This window comes from Physeter macrocephalus, unplaced genomic scaffold (assembly GCF_002837175.3).
Source record: "Physeter macrocephalus isolate SW-GA unplaced genomic scaffold, ASM283717v5 random_740, whole genome shotgun sequence".
NCBI classification, from domain to species: domain Eukaryota; kingdom Metazoa; phylum Chordata; class Mammalia; order Artiodactyla; family Physeteridae; genus Physeter; species Physeter macrocephalus.
Genome location: NW_021146026.1, coordinates 7802 through 27970, shown reverse-complemented (window position 1 = coordinate 27970; position 20169 = coordinate 7802). Strand labels below are relative to the sequence as shown.

General features: G+C 51.5%; 1 protein-coding gene across 4 annotated transcripts in view; it reads left to right on the top strand.

Moving 5' to 3' along the window:
• LDLR (low density lipoprotein receptor) overlaps positions 1-19749 on the top strand; it is a 36128-nt gene extending 16379 nt beyond the window's left edge. For 2 of the 4 annotated variants that reach the window (XM_007106678.4, XM_007106676.4), the window contains 14 exons: positions 794-916; positions 2904-3026; positions 4491-4610; positions 5057-5182; positions 6784-6955; positions 7042-7269; positions 10514-10632; positions 10935-11074; positions 12486-12627; positions 12738-12926; positions 13715-13834; positions 16167-16244; positions 17316-17473; positions 18128-19749. In XM_007106678.4, the coding sequence (XP_007106740.1) occupies positions 794-916; positions 2904-3026; positions 4491-4610; positions 5057-5182; positions 6784-6955; positions 7042-7269; positions 10514-10632; positions 10935-11074; positions 12486-12627; positions 12738-12926; positions 13715-13834; positions 16167-16244; positions 17316-17473; positions 18128-18163 (1874 nt within the window). In that variant the 3' untranslated portion in view covers positions 18164-19749. The remainder of the gene's footprint in view (positions 1-793; positions 917-2903; positions 3027-4490; positions 4611-5056; positions 5183-6783; positions 6956-7041; positions 7270-10513; positions 10633-10934; positions 11075-12485; positions 12628-12737; positions 12927-13714; positions 13835-16166; positions 16245-17315; positions 17474-18127) is intronic. The other 2 variants (XM_007106677.3, XM_055083283.1) reach the window with 2 other exon arrangements.
• The last annotated feature ends 420 nt before the right edge of the window (positions 19750-20169 follow it).

The window sequence follows — 20169 nt, the reverse complement described above, 5'->3', positions numbered from 1 at the left end:
GTGAACCCGAACCATCCCTGATCACCCCGCCGTGTTAACTCTCATCAGAGAGCATGTTTCGTGAGAGTTATGTTCAGTTGTATTTCTTTCCTTAATGCAAAGATAGACACAGGGGTTAAAAATAGGATCATTCTAAATACACAAAGCAAAACAAAAAATAGGATCATTCTCCTCTTTTACCTAGGGCACAGCAGAGCAAGTATCCACTTGAAAATAACGAGCTACAGACATTTGCATATTTTTAAAAAGGTGGATGGGGAGGATCATTCTGCCCATAGATTTATCATCTTTTTCAACTGACCTCCTGGAATCGAATTTTCAAATTGTAAACATTTTTATAGTGAAATGTAACCCATGGGAAGGTGCAGAAAACTTAAGCTTAGAGCTTAATGAATTAGGGTAAAGCAAAAACCTGTTGGAGATCAAGGTCTGGACCGTGGTTAGAATGACCCAATTCTAGTCATCACGTGTGTCCACCAAGATTTCATTGTAATGGCCTTTTTAGGTAGTGTCAACTCAAACATGTTTTACGTTTGCAGTGTGAGTCATTTGAAGGGCTGTATGATACTCAGTGGTATTGATGTGATTTATCATAACTTACCTGGCTGGGCCTCTGTCTGGGTTGGGACCACATCACTGCTTTTCTGCAGAGAATGGCCTGTTGGGTCTGCCAGCTTTTTAATGAATTTCCTGCATACGAGGACAGACTGGAGAAAAGTCTAAGAAAACGGTTGTGTTAGCGTGCTTTCCTGCCCACTTTCTTATTTTCCACAACTGGCTCTGTCTTCCCCAGCTGTGGCCACCTGCCGGCCTGACGAGTTCCAGTGCTTGGATGGGACCTGCATCCATGGCAGCCGGCAGTGCGACAGGGAGTATGACTGTAAGGACCAGAGCGACGAGCTGGGCTGCATCAATGGTGAGCTCTGCCCCGCCAGGGTCCCGGGCCATGGGGAGATGTAGGGGGATGAGCATGGTGCATCCCAGACAAGGGAGGAGCCTCCTGTGTGTCCTTGGGCAAGTTACTTGACCTCTCTGAGCCTCACTCCACTTATGTGCCAAATGGGCAAAATGAAAGCACCTACTTCAGGACTGTGAGATTTAATGTGGTCGGAGTGTACAGAGCTCATGTCCCTGAGCTCAGGGTTACATGCACAGTACGATTCCATGTAAAGCACTTTGCTGAATTTACAACATAGCAATTCCGCTCCTGGGAAACTTGCACTGGGAGAGAAGCTCTAGAACAGGCAGAGCAGCACTGTCCTAACAGCAAAACACTGGAAGCAACCTGAATGTTCATCAGCAGTAGAATTAATTAAAAAAAAAAAAAAATATATATATATATATATATACACACACACGTTTATTTATTTATTTGTTTGTTTATTTATTTATTATGGCTATGTTGGGTCTTCGTTGCTGTGCGCGGGCTTTCTCTAGTTGCAGCCAGCAGGGGCTACTCTTTGTTGCAGTGCGCAGGCTTCTCATTACGGAGGCTTCTCTTGTTGCGGAGCATGGGCTCTAGGTGCACTGGCTTCTGTAGTTGTGGCACACGGGCTCAGTAGTTGCGGCTCGCGGGCTCTAGAGCACAGGCTCAGTAGCTGTGGCTCGCGGGCTGAGTTGCTCCGCAGCATGTGGGATCTTCCCAGACCAGGGATTGAACCCATGTTCCCTGCATTGGCAGGTGGATTCTTAACCACTGCGCCACCAGGAAAGTCCCAAAATATTTTTTTAATTGTGGTAAAATACCTATAACATAAAATTTACCATCTTAACCATTTTTAAGGGTCAAGTTCAGTAGTGCTAAGTAACCATCACCACCATCCATTGCCAGAACTCTTTTCATCTTCCCAAATTGAAACTCTGTCCCTGTGAAACACTCACTCCCCATCCCCCTCCCCCAGCCCGTGGCACCCACCATTCTACTTTCTGTCTCTATGAATTTGACTCCTCTAGGGACCTCAAGTTAAGTGGAATCACACAGTATTTGTCTTTGTGTGACTGGCTTATTTCACTGAGCATGATGTCTTCAATGTACATCCATGTTGTAGCAGGTGTTAGAATTTCCTCCCTTTTTAAGGCTGAATAACATTCTATTGTATGGAGAGACCACATTTTGTTTATCCAGTGATCGGTGGATGGATACTTGGGTTGCTTCCACCCCTTGGCTGTTGTGAATAGTGCTGCTGTGAACAGGGGTATATGGAAATAATTTTAAATGGCACATAGTGGAATACCATACAGCTGAGAAAATGAGGCTACAGCCCTTGTCTGCAGCCCAGGCAAACCTCATAACCTTGGGGTTGGGAGCAAGAAGGAAGTTGCAGGAATTTACTGGGTACAGTTATTATATCATACTCAAAAACAAGCAAAATTCAACAATATATTGTTCATTCATACATGTTTGATAGAATAATTAATGAAAAAATAAGGAAATGGTAAACCCATAATTCAAGACTATCATTAACCTCTGGGGGTAGCAGAGAGTAGGGGGACGGGATGGCAAAGACCACTATAATAGTCTCTGTCAGGGCCAGAGTAAGTACAGGCCAGATAGTAAGTATTTTCAGCTCTGTGGGCCGTAGTCTCAATTACAACTACTGGACTCTGCTATTATAGCGTGAAATCCACCACTGACTGTATGTAAATGAATGGGCAGGGCTGTGTGCCAATAAAACTTTATTTAAACCAACAGGCAGTGGGCCAGAGTTTCCCAGCCCCTGCTCTTGGTGACATTCTAATTCTTAAGCTGAGTGGAGGCTTCACAGGTGTTCAATAATTATTCTATTTTATTGCCAAATACGTTTGCATCTATTCTTGCGTGAATAAGCTATCATATTAATAAAAAGCACTAAGTGGGCTCCTGCTGCCCAGAAGCAGCTGATCCTCCTCTGTGGCTCTCATAGTGACTCTGTGTGAGGGACCCAACAAGTTCAAGTGCCAAAGCGGCGAGTGCATATCCCTGGACAAAGTGTGCAACTCAGTCAGGGACTGCCGGGACTGGTCGGATGAACCCCTCAAGGAGTGCGGTGAGCCCCGGGGTGTGGGCAGCTGGCAGAGAAGGGGTGGGACCCAGACGTGGGTGCTGCGGTGCTGCGAGGGGCTGGCCCACCCAGGCCCACAAGTGCTGTGGGGTGAGACAGATGGGGGGGTGCTGGGGATAAGTGGATTGGCTTCTAAACCTTAGTTTTCCCAGCTGTAAAATGGGACAGTAACTGCTCCCACATCCTAGGGCTGCTGGGGATCAAATGATGCAATGCGTGTAGTTTTAGCAGTGCTGTGACCCATATTTTGGACTTTATAGGTCATAAGGTCTGTGTCACAGCTCTTCAGCTTGGCCATTGTAGCAGAAAAGCAGCCATACAAATGCATACACGTGCATATGAGTGCTTGAGGCCGTGCTCCAAGGAAACTTTTATTATGAACACAGAAACTTGAATTTTCTAGAAGTTTTTCATGAAATACCATTTTGCTTTCAATTCTTATTTTTCTTTTCAACTGTTTTGTTTTGGGGTTTTTTTTGTGTGTGTTACACGGGCCTCTCACTGTTGTGGCCTCTCCCGTTGCGGAGCACAGGCTCTGGACGCGCAGGCTCAGAGGCCATGGCTCAGGGGCGTAGCCGCTCCGCGGCATGTGGGATCTTCCCGGACCGGGGCACGAACCCATATCCCCTGCATCGGCAGGCGGACTCTCAACCACTGTGCCACCAGGGAAGCCCCTTTTCAACTATTTTGAAATGTAAAAACCCTTCTTAGCTGTGTAAGAGCAGGTGGAGGGCTGGCTTTGGCCCATGCCTGGTATAGAGGGTAAGAGCATAGATTCTGGAGCCGAGTGCCCTGGGTTCGAGTGCAGTGCTGTGATCTTGGGCAGGTCATTTAATCTGGCCATGCCTCAGTTTCCCCAGCTGTAGTTCCCTTGCCTTTAGGGTTGTAGGGAGGATTAGATGGGTTAATATATGTAACTGTAGGAAGTTGTATGTGGCTTTTATTTTTTATAATTGAAAAAATTGTAATTACGGTTAAAAAAACATAAAATTTACCATCTTAACCGTTTTTAGTGAAGTTCAGTAGTGTTTTAAGTACATTCACGTTGTCGTGCAACCATGACCACCATCCATCTCTGGAACTATTTCATCTTGCAGAAGTGAGACTCTGTCCCCGTTAAACACTAACTCCCCCTCCCCCTCTCCCAGCCTCTGCACCCACCATCCTACCTTCTGTCCCTATGAATCTGACTCCAATAGGGGCCTCGAGGTGGAATAGTGCAGTATTTGTCCTTCTATACCTGGCTTATTTCACTCACTATAACATCCTTGTGGTTCCTCCATGGCATCCCACGTGACAGTGGCTGAGTCCTCTTAGGAGTCATGGTACTTCTGCAGCTGCACAGTCATTGTGGTGATTATAATGATGATGGCGAAATAGCACAGGGTGGCGGGAGAGGGGTGGCTGGAGGCCAGAGTGTGACCTGTCCCCATCCCCCACCTGGCACAGGGACCAACGAGTGTCTGGATAACAAGGGCGGCTGCTCCCACATCTGCAACGACCTCAAGATCGGCTACGAGTGCCTTTGTCCTGAGGGCTTCCAGCTGGTGGACAAGCACAGATGTGAAGGTGATTCCCGAGCCCTGGCCCTTTCCCTGGACATGGGGAAAGTCAAGCCCTCAGCCTCAGTTTTCCCATCCATTAAGTGGGTGTGGGCGCCGTCCCCTCTGCACAGGGCTGGTAGGAGGCCACAACTGTCGCCGGGTTGGCTCTCAGGGAGCACTTGCTTCTGGCCTTTGGGGATTAATAATTAAGAAAGAAATCTCAGCTGACGCAGCTTGGCCCTGCTGGCTGTGTCCTGAGGTGAATGGTGAGGTCGGGGTCACTGTTAGAGGAGACACTTGGCTGTTTCCAAGATTTTGTTGGTCAGAGTCCCCGGCCCTGGAGGTCTTCCCCAGAGGGGATGAGCTGTCCCCCATTTGCCACTGGGATGCCCGGCCTTTGGTCAGAGCCCATGGCTCCATCTGCGCCCCGTGGGGAAGATGCCCCAAATCTCTCTGTGTCCCATCCCGCAGATATCGACGAGTGTCAGGACCCCGACGCCTGCAGCCAGCTCTGCGTGAACCTCGAGGGCAGCTACAAGTGCCAGTGTGAGGAGGGCTTCCAGCTGGAGCCCCTCACCAAGGCCTGCAAGGCCGTGGGTGAGCGCAGGGAGGCGGCGGGAGGGGGAGCGAACATGGTGGGGAATTTTATCGTCTGAACTTTGCACCGACTGCAATGACCTGGGGGTAGACCATCTGCTCCTGAGACCTCTGGTAGGTGAACACCACAGCCTACTTAGGAATCGGGCTAGGGAGCTGCCCACACCTGTCCGGCTTCTCTGAAGACGCAGATCAATCCGTGGGGGATGGTTTGTAGCCCCCAGCCCCACGAGGGGCTTCAGGGCACAAGAAATGGAAAGCCATGGCCTGAACAGCCTGCACCCCCTCCAGCTAAAGGAACTTATATCAAAAGAAGTAAATCCATTGAAAAGAGACCAAAATATAATTGCTCATAATGAAACAAAATAGTACAAATCACTGAGTTTCTCCTACCTGACGTTTAGGTTAGAACTGCAACCATGCACTAATTCTTAGAATCACCTAAATCAAGGGATCCCATGGTTTTGGGGGCGTAGCTGTCCTGGTGAAGTTGACAGGTCACCCAAACACCCTTTGTCTTCTGTCACGTTCTGCTCTTGCAGTGTGATTCCATACGAGGGTCAGTTTTGCAGAAATATTTTAGAGCTGTTTCCCCTAGGCCCTCTCAGTCGTCATCCCTTTGACGGCTCCCTGGCTTCCCTCTGTCACATCCCCGTGTGTGAAGCCCTCCAGGATTTGAGGTTTCATTTTCATCCCATTCTGTAGGGTCAGGTCCCTACAGATGCCATCCCAGCTGGAATGGTGTCGTGGGAAGGGATATTCTGAGGGGGGTCAGTTGTAGAAGGCTCGGTGTGTTGGTGGATATCGATGTCATGGTTATAGCACAGCCCCCAGAGTCAAAGTGACCCAGGTTCGAATCCCAGCTCTGCCACCCACTAGCTGTGTGACCTTGGGCAAGTCACTTCTCCTCTCTGAGCCTTAATCCCCTTATCTGTACAGGGAGTTGACAACAGCCCCTGCCTCTTAGGAGTGTGAGGGTCAATGAGAGAAAAAGGTAGGAAAAGCACGAAGCAGAATTCCCCGACATTAGGAATCACTCTGTTTACATTTGCCGTTATCATTTCTTCATGTTTATGTTCTTCAATGTAAAATGCTGGGGCCCAGGTGTTTTCAAATGTAGGTTTTACTATTATTCAGCAATGGTGAGGCCAACAGACCAGGAGATGACTGCCACTGAAAAGACAGTTTGTTGCTCACAGATCCCAAGAGGAGGGGGCATAGCACACCATGGGGGTGGGGGGGCCACCCGGGGAAGCAGCAGGAGTGGTCAGAAGGCAGAAGGAGTGAGGAGGAAACCGGGGGTGTGGGAGAGCCTTTACTGTGGTTTCTGTGGGAAGGAACAGGCGAGTTTGAATAATTTCAGTGGTCTCTGGGGAATAGATGCTGGCCCTCGTTGTCTGGCACCTGTCCCTAGGGTGACTAGGGAAGGTGGATAGTGGGCAAGAGTGTTGCCATGTCCTTCCCGATCCACATCAGAATCATTTTGTTAATACCCCAGGCAGGCATCCTGGTGTCTCCCCTGATTGAGTCAGACCCTGCAGGGTGACAGTGGAGACCAGGGTCCCTTTCACTCTCCTGAACTCCCCTTCCTGGCTCCCCAGGCACCATCGCCTACCTCTTCTTCACCAACCGCCACGAAGTGAGGAAGATGACTCTGGACCGCAGCGAGTACACCAGCGTCATCCCCAACCTGAAGAACGTGGTCGCCCTGGACACGGAGGTGGCCAGCAACAGAATCTACTGGTCCGACCTGTCCCAGAGGAAGATCTACAGGTGAGCCTGGGCCCCGCCCCGCGCAGCCCCAGTCCCTGAGTGGACTGAGGGCCCCTGGAGCTGACACTCTCCTCCTCTCCCCTCAGCGCCCAGATCAACAGAGCCCCCAGCTTCTCTTCCTACGACACTGTCATCAGCGAGGATCTCCAGGCCCCCGACGGGCTGGCAGTGGATTGGATCCACAGCAACATATACTGGACTGACTCCGTCCTGGGCACCGTCTCAGTGGCCGACACCAAGGGTGTGAAGAGGAAGACGCTCTTCCAAGAGAAAGGCTCCAAGCCACGGGCCATTGTGGTGGATCCCGTCCACGGGTGGGTATTTCCAGGGCTGGGGGCACGAAGAACACGGGTGGAGTTCATGAACCGATTAGGGCTCCAGGTGGGGGGAGGTTTGTGCTGAGGTAGACCAGACTGAGTTGGGTGCGGGCTGTCCTGAACCCTGGGATGCTCTCAATGTCAGAAAAGAACAGGGCCCAGAATGTGGGCCTCCCCACCCATCCTATGGGGGCCCTGAGGGTCGATGCCCCACCATGTCTGCTGTGTCACCTGAGGTGGAATCAGACCCTGAAAAGCCCTGCTCTGTGGAGTAGAATCCAAAATCAGAGATTAAATACTGATTTAAATTGATACTAGAGGGACTTCCAGGCAGTCCAGTGGTTGGGATTCCGTGCTTCCAGTGCAGGGGCCGTGGGTTCAATCCCTGGTAGGGGAACTAAGACCCCAGTGCCGGGAGGTACGGCAAAAAAAAAAAAAAATTTATATTAGAAATGAACACTTGTTAGAAGTTAGAAATTTAAATTCCGATGTAGTATTATACGGCAGAGTATCCTACACAATCCTACACAGGATCGCAGAGATGTTTAAAAACGCTCTGGGACAGTGTTAGCCGACTGACAGTTTTTAGGAGGGAGTGAAGATCACTGCCCGTGGATCACCCTCCTCGGGGTCCGCAGGCCCCGTGGCTGACTCAGCAGCTCCAGTGTCCCCAGGGACCCGTGTCCCCTGGCGGAAAGCCTCTGTCCTCTGTCACACGTACCCTGCACCTGCAGCACACACCAGCTGCCCCGGTACGTCATGTGTGGCATTTCACAACCCCAGGATGGGCAGGATGTTCTGGCTGCAATAACTGGAGGAAAGGGAGCATTGGGCCTCAGGGAGAAAATGCTGGCAAAGGCGCACTTGGCCGTCCTTGCGTGGTGTCCATGGCTCAGAACGGACGGACCCCTCTTGGGGTGAAGGTGGGCGTGTCAGGTCCTCATCAATCAAGACTAATGCTCTCATTTGGTGGAGGGTCACCCGGTCCATCGTACTGCTAGCAGAGAGAGACACCCTCCCCGACACACTCCACTTATTATTATTTATTTTTAAACATTTATTTATTTATTTGGCTGCGCCAGGTTCTTAGTTGCAGCACGTGGACTTCTTAGTTGCGGCATGCATGTGGGATCTAGTTCCCCGACCAGGGATTGAACCCGGGCCCCCTGCTTTGGGAGCGGGGAGTCTTACCCATTGGACCGCCAGGGAAGTCCCACATGCTCCACTTAGATGCGTGTTGTGTGCTCTGCGATTGATTGATTGATTGCCTCGCTGCATGGCTTGTGGGATCGTAGTTCCTTCAACCAGGGGTCAAACCCGTGCCTGGAAGCTCGGAGTCTTAACCACTGGACTGCCAGGGAGTCCCCAAGTGCTCTGCTTTTGTGTTTCTTCCCCCCACCCCCAATAGCGTGGAATTCTCTCCCCAACCTGGCTCTTTCATTTGGCCTGTGGGTTTCCTTCCCTGCCAACCCGATGGGCCATGATTTATTTAAACTGCTATCCAGCCCTTGGAAATTTAGGTTTTTACCCCCTGCCTCATACAAAGTATCCATGAATACCTTTGAATGCCTTTGAAGGTGAGTCGCTGCAGTTTATCTGCAGGATAACATTCTAGAATTTGGATTACAAATAGGTCTGAGGGTACATACATGGACATAGCCTCAAATTGTCCTTCCAAGCAAACATTGTGATACTGACCCCTCCCGCCAGAGGTGCACCCTAGGACCCATTTCCCCACACTCTCACCAAAGCGTTTTCCATCTTTGTAATCATGATGCGGAGGGTGTATTCCAGGGTAGTTTTAATTTGTATTAGGTCACTTGCGAGTTAGCCTGAGCATCTCTTCAGATGTTTAAAAGCCCTTGGAGGGACTTGCCTGGCGGTCCAGTGGTTAAGACTCCGAGCTGCCACTGCAGTGGGCACAGGTTCGATCCCTGGTCGGGGATCCTGCATGCTGCAGGATAGGGCAAAAATAAATAAATAAATAAAATAAGATAAATTAAGATTTAAAAAAGAAGAAAGAAAGAAAAGAAAAAAGCCCTTGGAGATCCACTTGTAGGTATGGATCCAAAAGAATTGAAAGTAGGGACAGAAACAGATGTTTGTACACCCGTGTTCTTAGCAGCATGATTCACAGTAGCCAAGTGTCCATCTGCAGAGGATTAGATAAACAATGTGGTATATGCATACAGTGAAACTTTATTCAGCCTTAAAAAGGAAATCTGGGGCTTCCCTGGTGTCGCAGTGGTTGAGAGTCCGCCTGCCGATGCAGGGGACACGGGTTCGTGCCCCGGTCCGGGAGGATCCCACATGCCGCGGAGAGCGGCTGGGCCCGTGAGCCATGGCCGCTGAGCCTGCGCGTCCGGAGCCTGTGCTCCGCAACGGGAGAGGCCACAGCAGTGAGAGGCCCGCGTACTGAAAAAAAAAAAAAAAAAAAGGAAATATGACACCTGCTACAACATGGATGAAGCTTAAGGACATTACGCTTAGCGAAATAAGCCAGTCACAAAAGGATAAATGCTGTATGATTCCACTTATACGAAGTCCCTAGAAGAGTCAGATCCATGGAGACAGAAAGTAGGAGAGTGGGTGTCAGGGGCTGGGGGAGGGGGATGAGGAGTCAGTGTTTAATGGGGACGGAGTTTCAGTTTGGGGAGAAAAGAAAGTTCTAGAGATGGATGGTGGTGATGGCTGCACAGCAGCGTGAATGTACTTAATGCCATTGAATTGTATACTTAAAAATGGTTAAATGCTAAATAGCTAAATTTTATGTTATGTGTGTTTTACCACAATTTAAAAAATCTCTGTGTGTGTGTGTGTGTGTGTGTGTGTGTATATACATGTATGTATATGTAGGGGTGTGTGTGTGTGTGTGTATATATATATATATATATATATATATATATGTATGTATTTAAAAAGCCAAAAAAATTACTGTCCCCCCAAACTTTATAAAAGCCCTTAGAAAGCAGTGTTCAGGGTGCAGATTCCAGGGCCCCAGTCCCAACATTGGAATGAAAACCTCACTTTGTTCTCAAAGGTCGCCCAAATCCTGCCAGGTCTCACCAGGTGTGGGCCTTGAGGGCAGCAAGGTCAGGGAAGCAGAAAGAACCCATCCAGGGTCTCCCCAGAACCGACTGGGAGTCCTGGCCTGGCTGCCTCAGGGGCAAGCAGCTCTTCCGGGTGCGCAGAGCCTCCCTCCCTGATGTCCTCCTGTCTGTCCTTCCCGCTGTCCCACCAGCTTCATGTACTGGACGGACTGGGGAACCCCCGCCAAGATCAAGAAGGGGGGCCTGAATGGCGTGGACGTTTACTCGCTGGTGACGGAGGACATCCAGTGGCCCAATGGCATCACCCTGGGTATGTTGGGGGCACAGTGGTCCTGGGGGGTCAGGCACAGTCTGGAAGAGAGGATATGGCCACGGGCCTCCCTGAGATTTTATAACCTGAAACTCAGCTCCCAATCCCCCACATACCTGCATGAGGTTCAGGTTCACACATGGGGGTGGGGATGGGGGCGGGGTCTGAACTGCTTTCCTGGGCGCGTCTCTGCTGGGTCCTTGGGGGTCTCCCTCCTGTGGGGAGCAGCGTGCCCAAGCCCCGCCCCCCGCATCACGTGTGACCACTCCTTGTCCCGCCCCCCCCTCCATCTTGGATTCTAGATCTTTCCAGCGGCCGCCTATACTGGGTCGACTCCAAGCTGCACTCCATCTCCAGCATTGATGTCACCGGGGGCAACCGGAAGACCGTGCTGGAGGACAAGAAGAAGCTGGCGCACCCCTTCTCCTTGGCCATCTTTGAGGTGGGGGCTGGGGGCGAGCAGTCGCTGCTTCCGTGCTTGCGGGAATTCACGGTCAAGTGCTGCTGGCTGAGCATCACTTACACACAAGGCACGAGCGCTCCTGCTAACAGCTCCAGGTCCACACACGTCGTGTAGTCATTCAAGCCCAGACTAGGTCAGAAAACTGCCGGTGACCGTGAAGAGGTCTTAGACCAGGAATTAGGGATTTCCCTGGCAGTCCAGTGGTTAGGACTTAGCGCTTCCACTGCAGGGGACCCGGCTTCCATCCTTGATGGGGAACTAAGATCCCTGCAAGCCGTTAGTCAAGGCCAAAACAAAAGGATGCTGCTTAACACCCTACAAGAGAAGGGGGGGCCCACCAGGAAGGCTTATGTGGCCCTAAATAGCATCCCAGTGGGGAAACTCTGCTCTAAAGAATGTTGCTGTACAGCTGACCCTTGAACAACGTGGGGTTTGGGGCACTGGCCCTTCACACAGTCGAAAATCTGAGTATAATTTAGAGTCGGTCCTCCGTATCCAGGGTTTGTTGGTATCTGTAGTTCCACGTCCGTGGATTCAACCAGCTGGGAATCGTGTATTTACTATTGAAAAAAATCCACGCAGTTCAAATGCACGTTGTTCAAGGGTCAACTGTATTCGTAAACCCATGTTCAAGCAGCACGATCCACAAAAGCCAAGAGTTGGAAGCAACCCAAGTGTCCGTCAATGGATGGCTGGATAAACACAATGTGGTCCATCCATCCGATGACATATTGTTCAGCCTTAAAAAGGAAGGAGATTTTGACACCTGCTATAACATGGATGAACCTTGAGGACATTATGCTCAGTGAAATAAGCCAGACACAGAAAGACAAATACTGTGTGATTCCACTCATTTGAGTCCCTAAAGGAGTCAGAGCCATAGAGACAGAAAGTAGATGGTGGGCACCAGGGGCTGGGGGAGGGGTTTGGGGAGTGAGTGTTTCATGGGGACAGAGTTTCAATTTGGGAAGATGAAAAAGTTTTAGAGATGGATGGTGGTGACACAACAATGTGAATATACTTAATGCCACAGAACTGGACACTTAAAAATGGTTAAGAGGGTAAATTTTACATAATGTGTATTTTACACAATTATTATTATTATTTTTATTTTTTTGCCACGCTGCTCAGCATGTGAGATCTTAGTTCCCTGATCAGGGATTGAACCCACGTCCCCTGCACTGGAAGCGTGCAGTCTTAAACACTGGACTGCCAGGGAAGTCCCCACAATTAAAAATTTTTTAAAGAAAAAGAAAAAAGAAATGATGCTACCACCCAGCACTGCTTGTTCCCCAGAGAACCCCAAGAACTTCAAGGGGTGTGGAGACAGTGGTCTGTGTCCCAGCCCCATGGTTGATGGGGTCTGTCATCTTCCTTAACGCCCATGTAGGATAAAGTATTTTGGACGGATATTGTCAACGAAGCCATCTTCAGTGCCAACCGCCTCACGGGCTCGGACATTAATTTGATGGCAGAAAACCTGCTGTCTCCAGAGGACATCGTCCTTTTCCACAACCTCACGCAGCCAAGAGGTAAAGATGGGATGGCCACCCCCGCCTCCTCGTCCCTGCTGGCACTCTGGAATTTTCTGGAAATTTTCTGACCTCGTTCTCACCCTGCCTCCCTGCCTTTTCCGCCGCAGGGGTGAACTGGTGTGAGAGGACTGCCCTCCGCAACGGTGGCTGCCAGTACCTGTGTCTGCCAGCCCCGCAGATCAACCCCCGCTCGCCCAGGTTCACCTGTGCCTGCCCCGACGGCGCGCTGCTGGCCAAGGACATGAGAAGCTGCCTTGCAGGTGGGGGCACCAGTCTGCCTTCTGCCACCCTTGCAGGTCAGCCCCGCAGCCGGACCTTCCTCACGTCGCTCATCCATCGAATGGGAGAGCGAGGCCCCAGGAGGCCCTTGTAAGGCCTTTCCCAAATGCTGGGCACATCAGCACTGTGCCTGGCAGGGAGGTGGACTCAGTTCACCTGTAAGGTCTAGTTCTCTCTTTCCCAGACCTCTCGGGTGGGGGAGGGACTGATTTTATTTTATTTATTTATTTATTTATTTATTATAAATTTATCTATTTTGTTTATTTTTGGTTGCGTTGGGTCTCCGTTGTTGCACGCGGGCTTTCTCTAGTTGCGGCGCGCGGGCTCCTCATTGTGGTGGCTTCTCTTGTTGCCGAGCACGGGCTCCAGGCGCGCGGGCTTCAGCAGTTGTGGCACACAGGCCCAGTTGCTCCATGGCATGTGGGATCTTCCCGGACCAGGGCTCTAACCCGTGTCCCCTGCATTGGCAGGTGGACTCTTAACGACTGCCTGCACCACCAGGGAAGCCCGGGACTGATTTTAGATGCAGACACTGAGGGAGAAGGTGGCCCCCTTTTTATTCTCCTCATCCTCAGAGAAAGTCTCTATTTGGGGCCAGTGTGTCTGTAACACTTACGAATCTTCCTTTTGAAAAACAACGTGTAATATAATAACACAGATATTAGTGGGTTTGTATTTTCACTGCGTTTATCTTCAGTTATTTCTTTGTGGCCCATGGCACTTGCTTCCTACCCGTTGTCATCAGCAGCGCAGCTATCAGGGGGGCTCAGCCTGCAGGGCACTCAGGAACTGTTTATTCTTTCAGAGACTGAACCTGCAGTGACCACCTGGAGGCCCTCCACGGTCAACTCAACAACCGTGGGGCCGAAGCGCACAGCCAGTCCTGAGCTCACCACGGCAGAGTCAGTGACGATGTCCCAACAAGGTAAAGGCTGGGGTCACCCTGGCCCTGGTTCATTGATATAAGCATGTTGGTGAAGAGACAGAGTGGATTTAGTCTTGGCTCCTTTTCTCACTGTCTCTGGCATGGCCTGTGCATCTCTGAAGCCTCAGTTTCCCTACCGATAAAATGGAGCTAATAACAGTGCCCACCCACCTTCCTGGAATAGTGGGGATCACATGGGCTTTTTCAGGTGTCTGCCCAACAGGGCCAGGACTAGCATGAGGCAGGTCAGGCACTCCCTGGGGCAGCATCTAAAGGGGGCACCAGGGACTTCCCTGGTGGTCCAGTGGGTAAGACTCTGAGCTCCCAATGCAGGGGGCCTGGGTTTGATCCCTGGTCAGGGAACTAGATCCCGCATCCCACAGTGAAGAGTTCGCATGCTGCAACTAAAGACCCCCGCAGGCCACAACTAAAGAAAGACCCACCCCCGCATGCCACAACTAAAGATTTTGCATGCTGCAACTAAAAGATCCTGCATGCGGCAATGAAGATCCCGTGTGCCGCAACTAAGACCCGGCACAGCCAAATAAATAAATATTCTTAAAAACTAAATAAATAAAGGGGGCACAAAAAAACCCAAGATTCAAATAATATTTTAATGCAGTATTTTTTAAAAAAATCGAATCCTCAAACTATGGCGTGTGAAGTCAGCCACCTCTTCTAGTAAATAAAGTTTGCTCGGAGCCAGGGTCTCAGTGAGGCAGGATCTTGCAAAGTGTATAGTCAGATCCTGTTTTCCTAAAAATTTTGCTATTTTGGTCACCATGAGGTATTGGCATTAATTTTTCTTTTCTTTTTCTTGGCCGCGCCGCGTGACTTGTGGAATCTTAGTTCCTCCACCAGGGGTTGAACCTGAGCTCTCAGCAGTGAGAGCGGGGGATCCTGACCATTGGGCCGCCAGGGAATTCCCGTTGGCATTAATTTTGATTTTTAAAAACAATGCAGGGACTTCCCTGGCGGTCGGAGATCTAAGATTCCCGCATGCTGCACGGTGTGGCCAAAACAGGAGAAAAACAAAAAAACAATGCATTATAATATTACTGGTTTACTGAGTGTTGGGGGGAACCCCTTTAAATTCAGTGCCTGGGATGAGTCCCTCTCTCTCCTCATCTTAGCCCGCCCTCAAGGTCATGACCTACCTCCCCAGCTGGAGGAGGTGAGAGCTGGGCTCTCAGTGAATTGGAGCCCACCATTTGCTGCTTTGTCCGGCAGAGGGCGTCCGACCCCGTTTTTGAGCAGCCAGGAAACAGAGCTCAGACTTTTCTGGCCAGGAAAAAAAAAAAAAGCACATCAGCAAGTTTCAGACTTTTTTTTTTTTTTTTTTTTTCCCCTCAGAGTAGCTGAATCCTTTGTTCAACCATAAAGGAGATAAAACAGGAACTATATGGTTGAGGGAGGCCCAGAACCCTTCTCACTTGAAGGACCACTGCTTAAAAAAACCATTTCACAGATGGGCCCATCCAGGGCTTCTCGAATTTGGCAAAGGAGCCCTTTTCAGGGAAAAATTTCTCAAGGACACCGATGCTGCTGCCCTAAATTATTTTTGTGACCAGGTTTCTTACATATGCGCAAGTGTAAAACTGCATGTAAACTCTGTCCACAACATGTGCGACAGCGGATTGAATTAAAACCCAGAGGGATCTGAACGCAACCGGAGACGGTCATCACTGTTCACCGGCGTATGTGTGGCTTGGATGTGGCTTGTGCAGTCTTCCCAGCTCACTGGCCTGTTTGTAGGCCTTTAAACTTTCACTTGCACGGCCCCTCACGTTGTCCGGCCCAGGTGCACGGGCGTGGTTATATAATGAGGTTCTCCCCCCTCCAATATTTCTTATTAGGCGGGGACAGCTGGCACAGGACTATGGGGCTTTGGTGCGATGCAACCCAGGCACTGGGATTGCTGAGCATTACGGGGACGGAAGCTGGCCCCTGTCCCATCCAGAATAGGCTCCTTGTCATCAAATGCAGAAGCAGGTTGAAAAATTCCACCAGTGACCTCGCCAGCCACTGGGAACGTATCTGTAGGCGTTGGTCTCAGAGACCAGCAGCCCCTTCCCCGGTGCCTTGTAATGTGAGGCTAAAGGACCCTCTTAAATTTGCCCCAAATCCCATAACCCCGATTGCTAACAAGTGAGGCCCTGGAAGAAGCCAGCCCGGCTCCTCTCACACCTGGGAGATGCTCCAAGTTCCTTTGAATGTTTGAGGACACAGAAATGTCAGGCATTTTCCTTTGCGGGTTGTCATCACACACCTGCTGTGTTCTCCCGCCCCTCACTGGGGATCTGGGCCTCACTTTCTCCCTTCTCCCTCGCAGTCCTGGGTGATGTTGCCAGCCGAGCGGACGCGGAGAGGCCCCAGGGCGTGGGTGCTCTGTACATCGTCCTCCCAATCGGTAAGCCTGTGGCCGGTCCTCCCCTGGTTCCCGGTTTCCTGCAAAATGATCTCCGTGCCCAGTAAGCCAGTCTAGACGGTCCACCTTTCCTCCAGGAATGGGGTGGCCCTGCTCCGCGTCCTGTTCATCACTGGGCCCCCCTTCCTAGCTTCATTTACTTCACAAATATAGTTGAGCACCTACTGTATACCGAGATTGCTTCTGGGCGCCGGGGACCCAGCCCTGAAAGAAACAAACATTCCCCCCCGCTGAGCAGAGGGGGGCAGTCGATGTGTCACATGGGGGAAGTGGGGCTGGGTCAGGGTCCCCGGTGTGAATATGGGTGGCCTCACCAACACCCAAGGGATGGGAGGGCAACCAGCAGGGGTGCCTCCTGGTGAGCGGTTCTCTTGCAGGGGGCAGTTTGGAGATTTCTGCTTTCCCACCCTCACCCATCAATCACGGCTTGGTCAGCGTCACACCCATTTTTCCTTTTCGAAAAAAATCCTTTCAGGGTGTCCCTTCACAGAGATGAGAGATCTAAGTGCCCAACAGCTGTCCGCTGTGGGTTGGCGGCTGGGCCCCTTACCTTCCCTGGGGCTGCCGGGGGCCCAGCAGAGCCTGAGCCTCTCCCACCCTCTGGGCCAGAATATTTTTCAGACCTGGGCTGGGCGAGCCCTTGGCTGTTCCCTGGATCTGGGGGAGGGGGTAAGGAGGGGACAGGAAGCGCCACCCCAAGGCCCACCATCAAGGATGCAAAGAGGGATCCAGCCCCACCCAGGTTCAAACAGAACCAGAGTGCACTGCGGCCCCGTATGTAGAGAACAGTCCTATTTCTGAAAAAGCGGCAGCTCACATGTGACTAAACACGCAAAAAAAACGGGAAGAATTGACAGTAGTTGGGTGTTCGGAGGGTGAGGCAGTCACAGTGGTCTTCAGGCTAGGGGTCTGTTAATGCTCATAGATAGATTTTTTTTTTTTTTTTTTTTTTTTTTTACAACGGGCAAGTACTGCTTTAAATGCAGAATAAAAACATTTACAAGTTGAAAGGGCCTGACGGCTGAAGGCAGCATCTCCCCCCTCTCCCTGCAGCGCTGCTCATCCTCCTGTGCTTCGGGACCTTCCTCCTCTGGAAGAACTGGCGGCTTAAGAGCATCCACAGCATCAACTTTGACAACCCTGTGTACCAGAAGACCACGGAGGACGAGGTCCACATCTGCCGCAGCCAGGATGGCTACACCTACCCCTCGGTGAGCCGCGCCACTTGGGACCTCGCTGGTGCCCGTGTGTCCGTCTGTGTGTCTGCCATGCCTCCTCAGGGCCAGGTCCTCCCCGGAGAGCAGACATTCTCACGGTGCGGGGACGGGGCCAGAGGATATAAGCAAAAGGATCGTAGGTCCGAGGGTAAAAGCCAGAAGGGGACTGGGAGTGGCTTGTGGGTCTGGGGGGGGTGTGCAACTTTAGGTGGCCAGGAAGGCTTCCCTGAGCAGGGAGTGTACGGTGTGCAGAAGGCACCGCCTGTGCGAAGGCCCTGTGGCGGAACCCTGCCTGGTGTGTTTGAGGAGCAAGGAGGCCACCAGTGTGACAGGAATGGAGAGAGTGGGGGAGGGTGGGAGGGGACAGGGCAGATGGAGCAGCACCCTCGGAATGAGGTGGGAGCCACGGAGCCACACCATCAGACTCGGGTGGTCACGGCGCTCCCTGGTGGCTGTGAGGGAACAGGCTGGGGGCCAAGTTGCGGAGCTCCGAAACCCCGGGGGGAGGCCACTGTGTGGGTCCAGCGGGCGATGCCGGGGGGGCTGGTCGGCCAGAGGGGCCAGGAGGGAGCGAGGCGTAGGTGGCCTCTGGCCGTGTTTACTGGATGTTGGACTGATGGTTTCCGGTGTTTACCGTTTTGTTGACAGAGACAGATGGTCAGCCTAGAGGATGACGTGGCGTGAGCTGCTGCCTCGAGTCCCGTCCCTTCCCGGAACCTGCCGCTGGTCACTCGCTGGCAGGAAGAACACTTTCTCCCCGGACCCTTGACCTGCCCCAAACCCTTCCTGAGACCTCGGCGCCAAAAGCCGTGCTGGTGGCTGCAGCCCCGGCGCCCGTCTGCCTTGTCTGCCAAAGCTTTGTTTTATATATTTATTTGTTTGGGAGGCAGAACAGGCTTCCGACAGCGCCCACGGATCGGGTTTGGGTTGCATTTTTTCTTTCTCTCTTTACGCTTAAAGGAAAAGAGGAGGAAGGCGGACGAGCTGGGGGATGTTTCTGAGCTTCTCTCCTCCTTGATGTGCTCTGCCCCCGAGGGAATGATGCATGGAGGGACACGGAGCGGGAAAGCTAGTGGCTTTGAACGCACCAGAGCAGTTGCTACCAACAGGGTCCCGGGTAGCTGCTGCTTCACCTGCCCTCTAGCTCGAGCCCCACACTCAGGACTGAACGTGTTTACCTCTGCCTGCCGAGCCTGATGGGATGGCCAGAGTTGGCCTGTGCTCTGCCACCCACAGGTCAGGATCAAACTAGGGTTTTCCAAGCTGGGTTTGCCCTCCCCTTATGCTGGGGAAGGGCCCCTGGTGATGGCTGGATCCAGCCTTCTGGGGGTGGCACCCACTGAGCCCTATTCATTCACCAAAATCCCGGCCATCCCCAGGGAAAACCTGAGCCACCCGTCACCCTTAATATGAATTAAGTGCCTGAGAACCCATTGCCTTGTGCGTGAGGATAGGTGGCTCCGACCTCTAACTGTGTTCCTCTGTCTGGGTGTGGGTGTCTGGACCCCAGCCCTGCCCCTTGCACTTTTTCAGTTTAGTTCTACACTGTGTAAAGTCGACAGTCTATTATTATTTTGCACTGCTTTCCGTTCTGGTTCTGTTCTGGCTGGAGAGAGTCCAGGTCGGTGATGGTGCGGACCTGGCCCCTCTCCCAGCACGTAGGGAGACGTGCGTGAGGAAGAAAGGGTCGGCTTGATCACGACTTCAAAGCCAAGATCAAGATCAAGACTATCTGGCTAGTGTTTCCACTTCTGTGCAGATGCCCCCGAGCCTTTCATTTCCCCAATAAGCTGGTCACGGTTGGCGGGGGTCCATCTGAAACGTGCATGGCAGGTCCGCCCTGTAGGATATGCTCCTGGCTCGGGCATTTTGCGGGACTTATTAAACAAGAATGCTTTCTGAAAGCCGGGGCGGGGGGGCGGGAGGGCGGGCGGCCCACGGAGACTCTCTGAGGGGACTGTCTGCTGTACAACCACAGAACACGGCCCTGCAGGAGGCTGTGAATGCCTTTTCTCTTTCTGAAGCATGTAAATAGATCCCCGGGCAGACAATGGGAGCTTTTTGTTATGTTTGCACTTTGTACATTTGGTGAAACGTTTATCACTTATATGTATATAAAAAAAGATCTATTTATTTTTGCAAACCCTGGTTGCTGCACTGGGGGAAACTGTCTCTGAGACGCCTCGTCTTTCTGTACAAAAAGATTATTCACGCGTGCTGTGCGCAACGCTCTTCAGGAGAATCAGGTCTGTGTTGTACATATGGGTTGCTTTTCCGGGATGGGTATCGCTTTTTAAACCACTGTATAGAATGTTTTTATAGCCTGAATGTCTTACTGTGATCGATTAAATTTCTTAAAGTATTTGGCTAAACCAGAAGTGCTTTCTTCCTCTGTTCTCTGGCTCCCTCCATCTGTTGAGGGACTAGACTCCCCGGGAGAAGGACCTGGAAAGGGAACATCTCCCCAGAGCTCCAGCAGGCTGCAGGCTCTCGGGGATATTGTGCTCAGCTGGGGAGCAGCTCTGCTGGGTGCTTCCCTGAGTGAGTTGGGGTTTTGCTAAATTTCCTGCTTGTTCATTCATTCAATGAACAATGGGCACCTGTTGTGTGCCAGGTCCTGTTCTAGGCGTGTGGGACACTGCAGTGAATAAGAGTCCATGCCCTTGGGACTTCCCTGGAGGGTCCAGTGG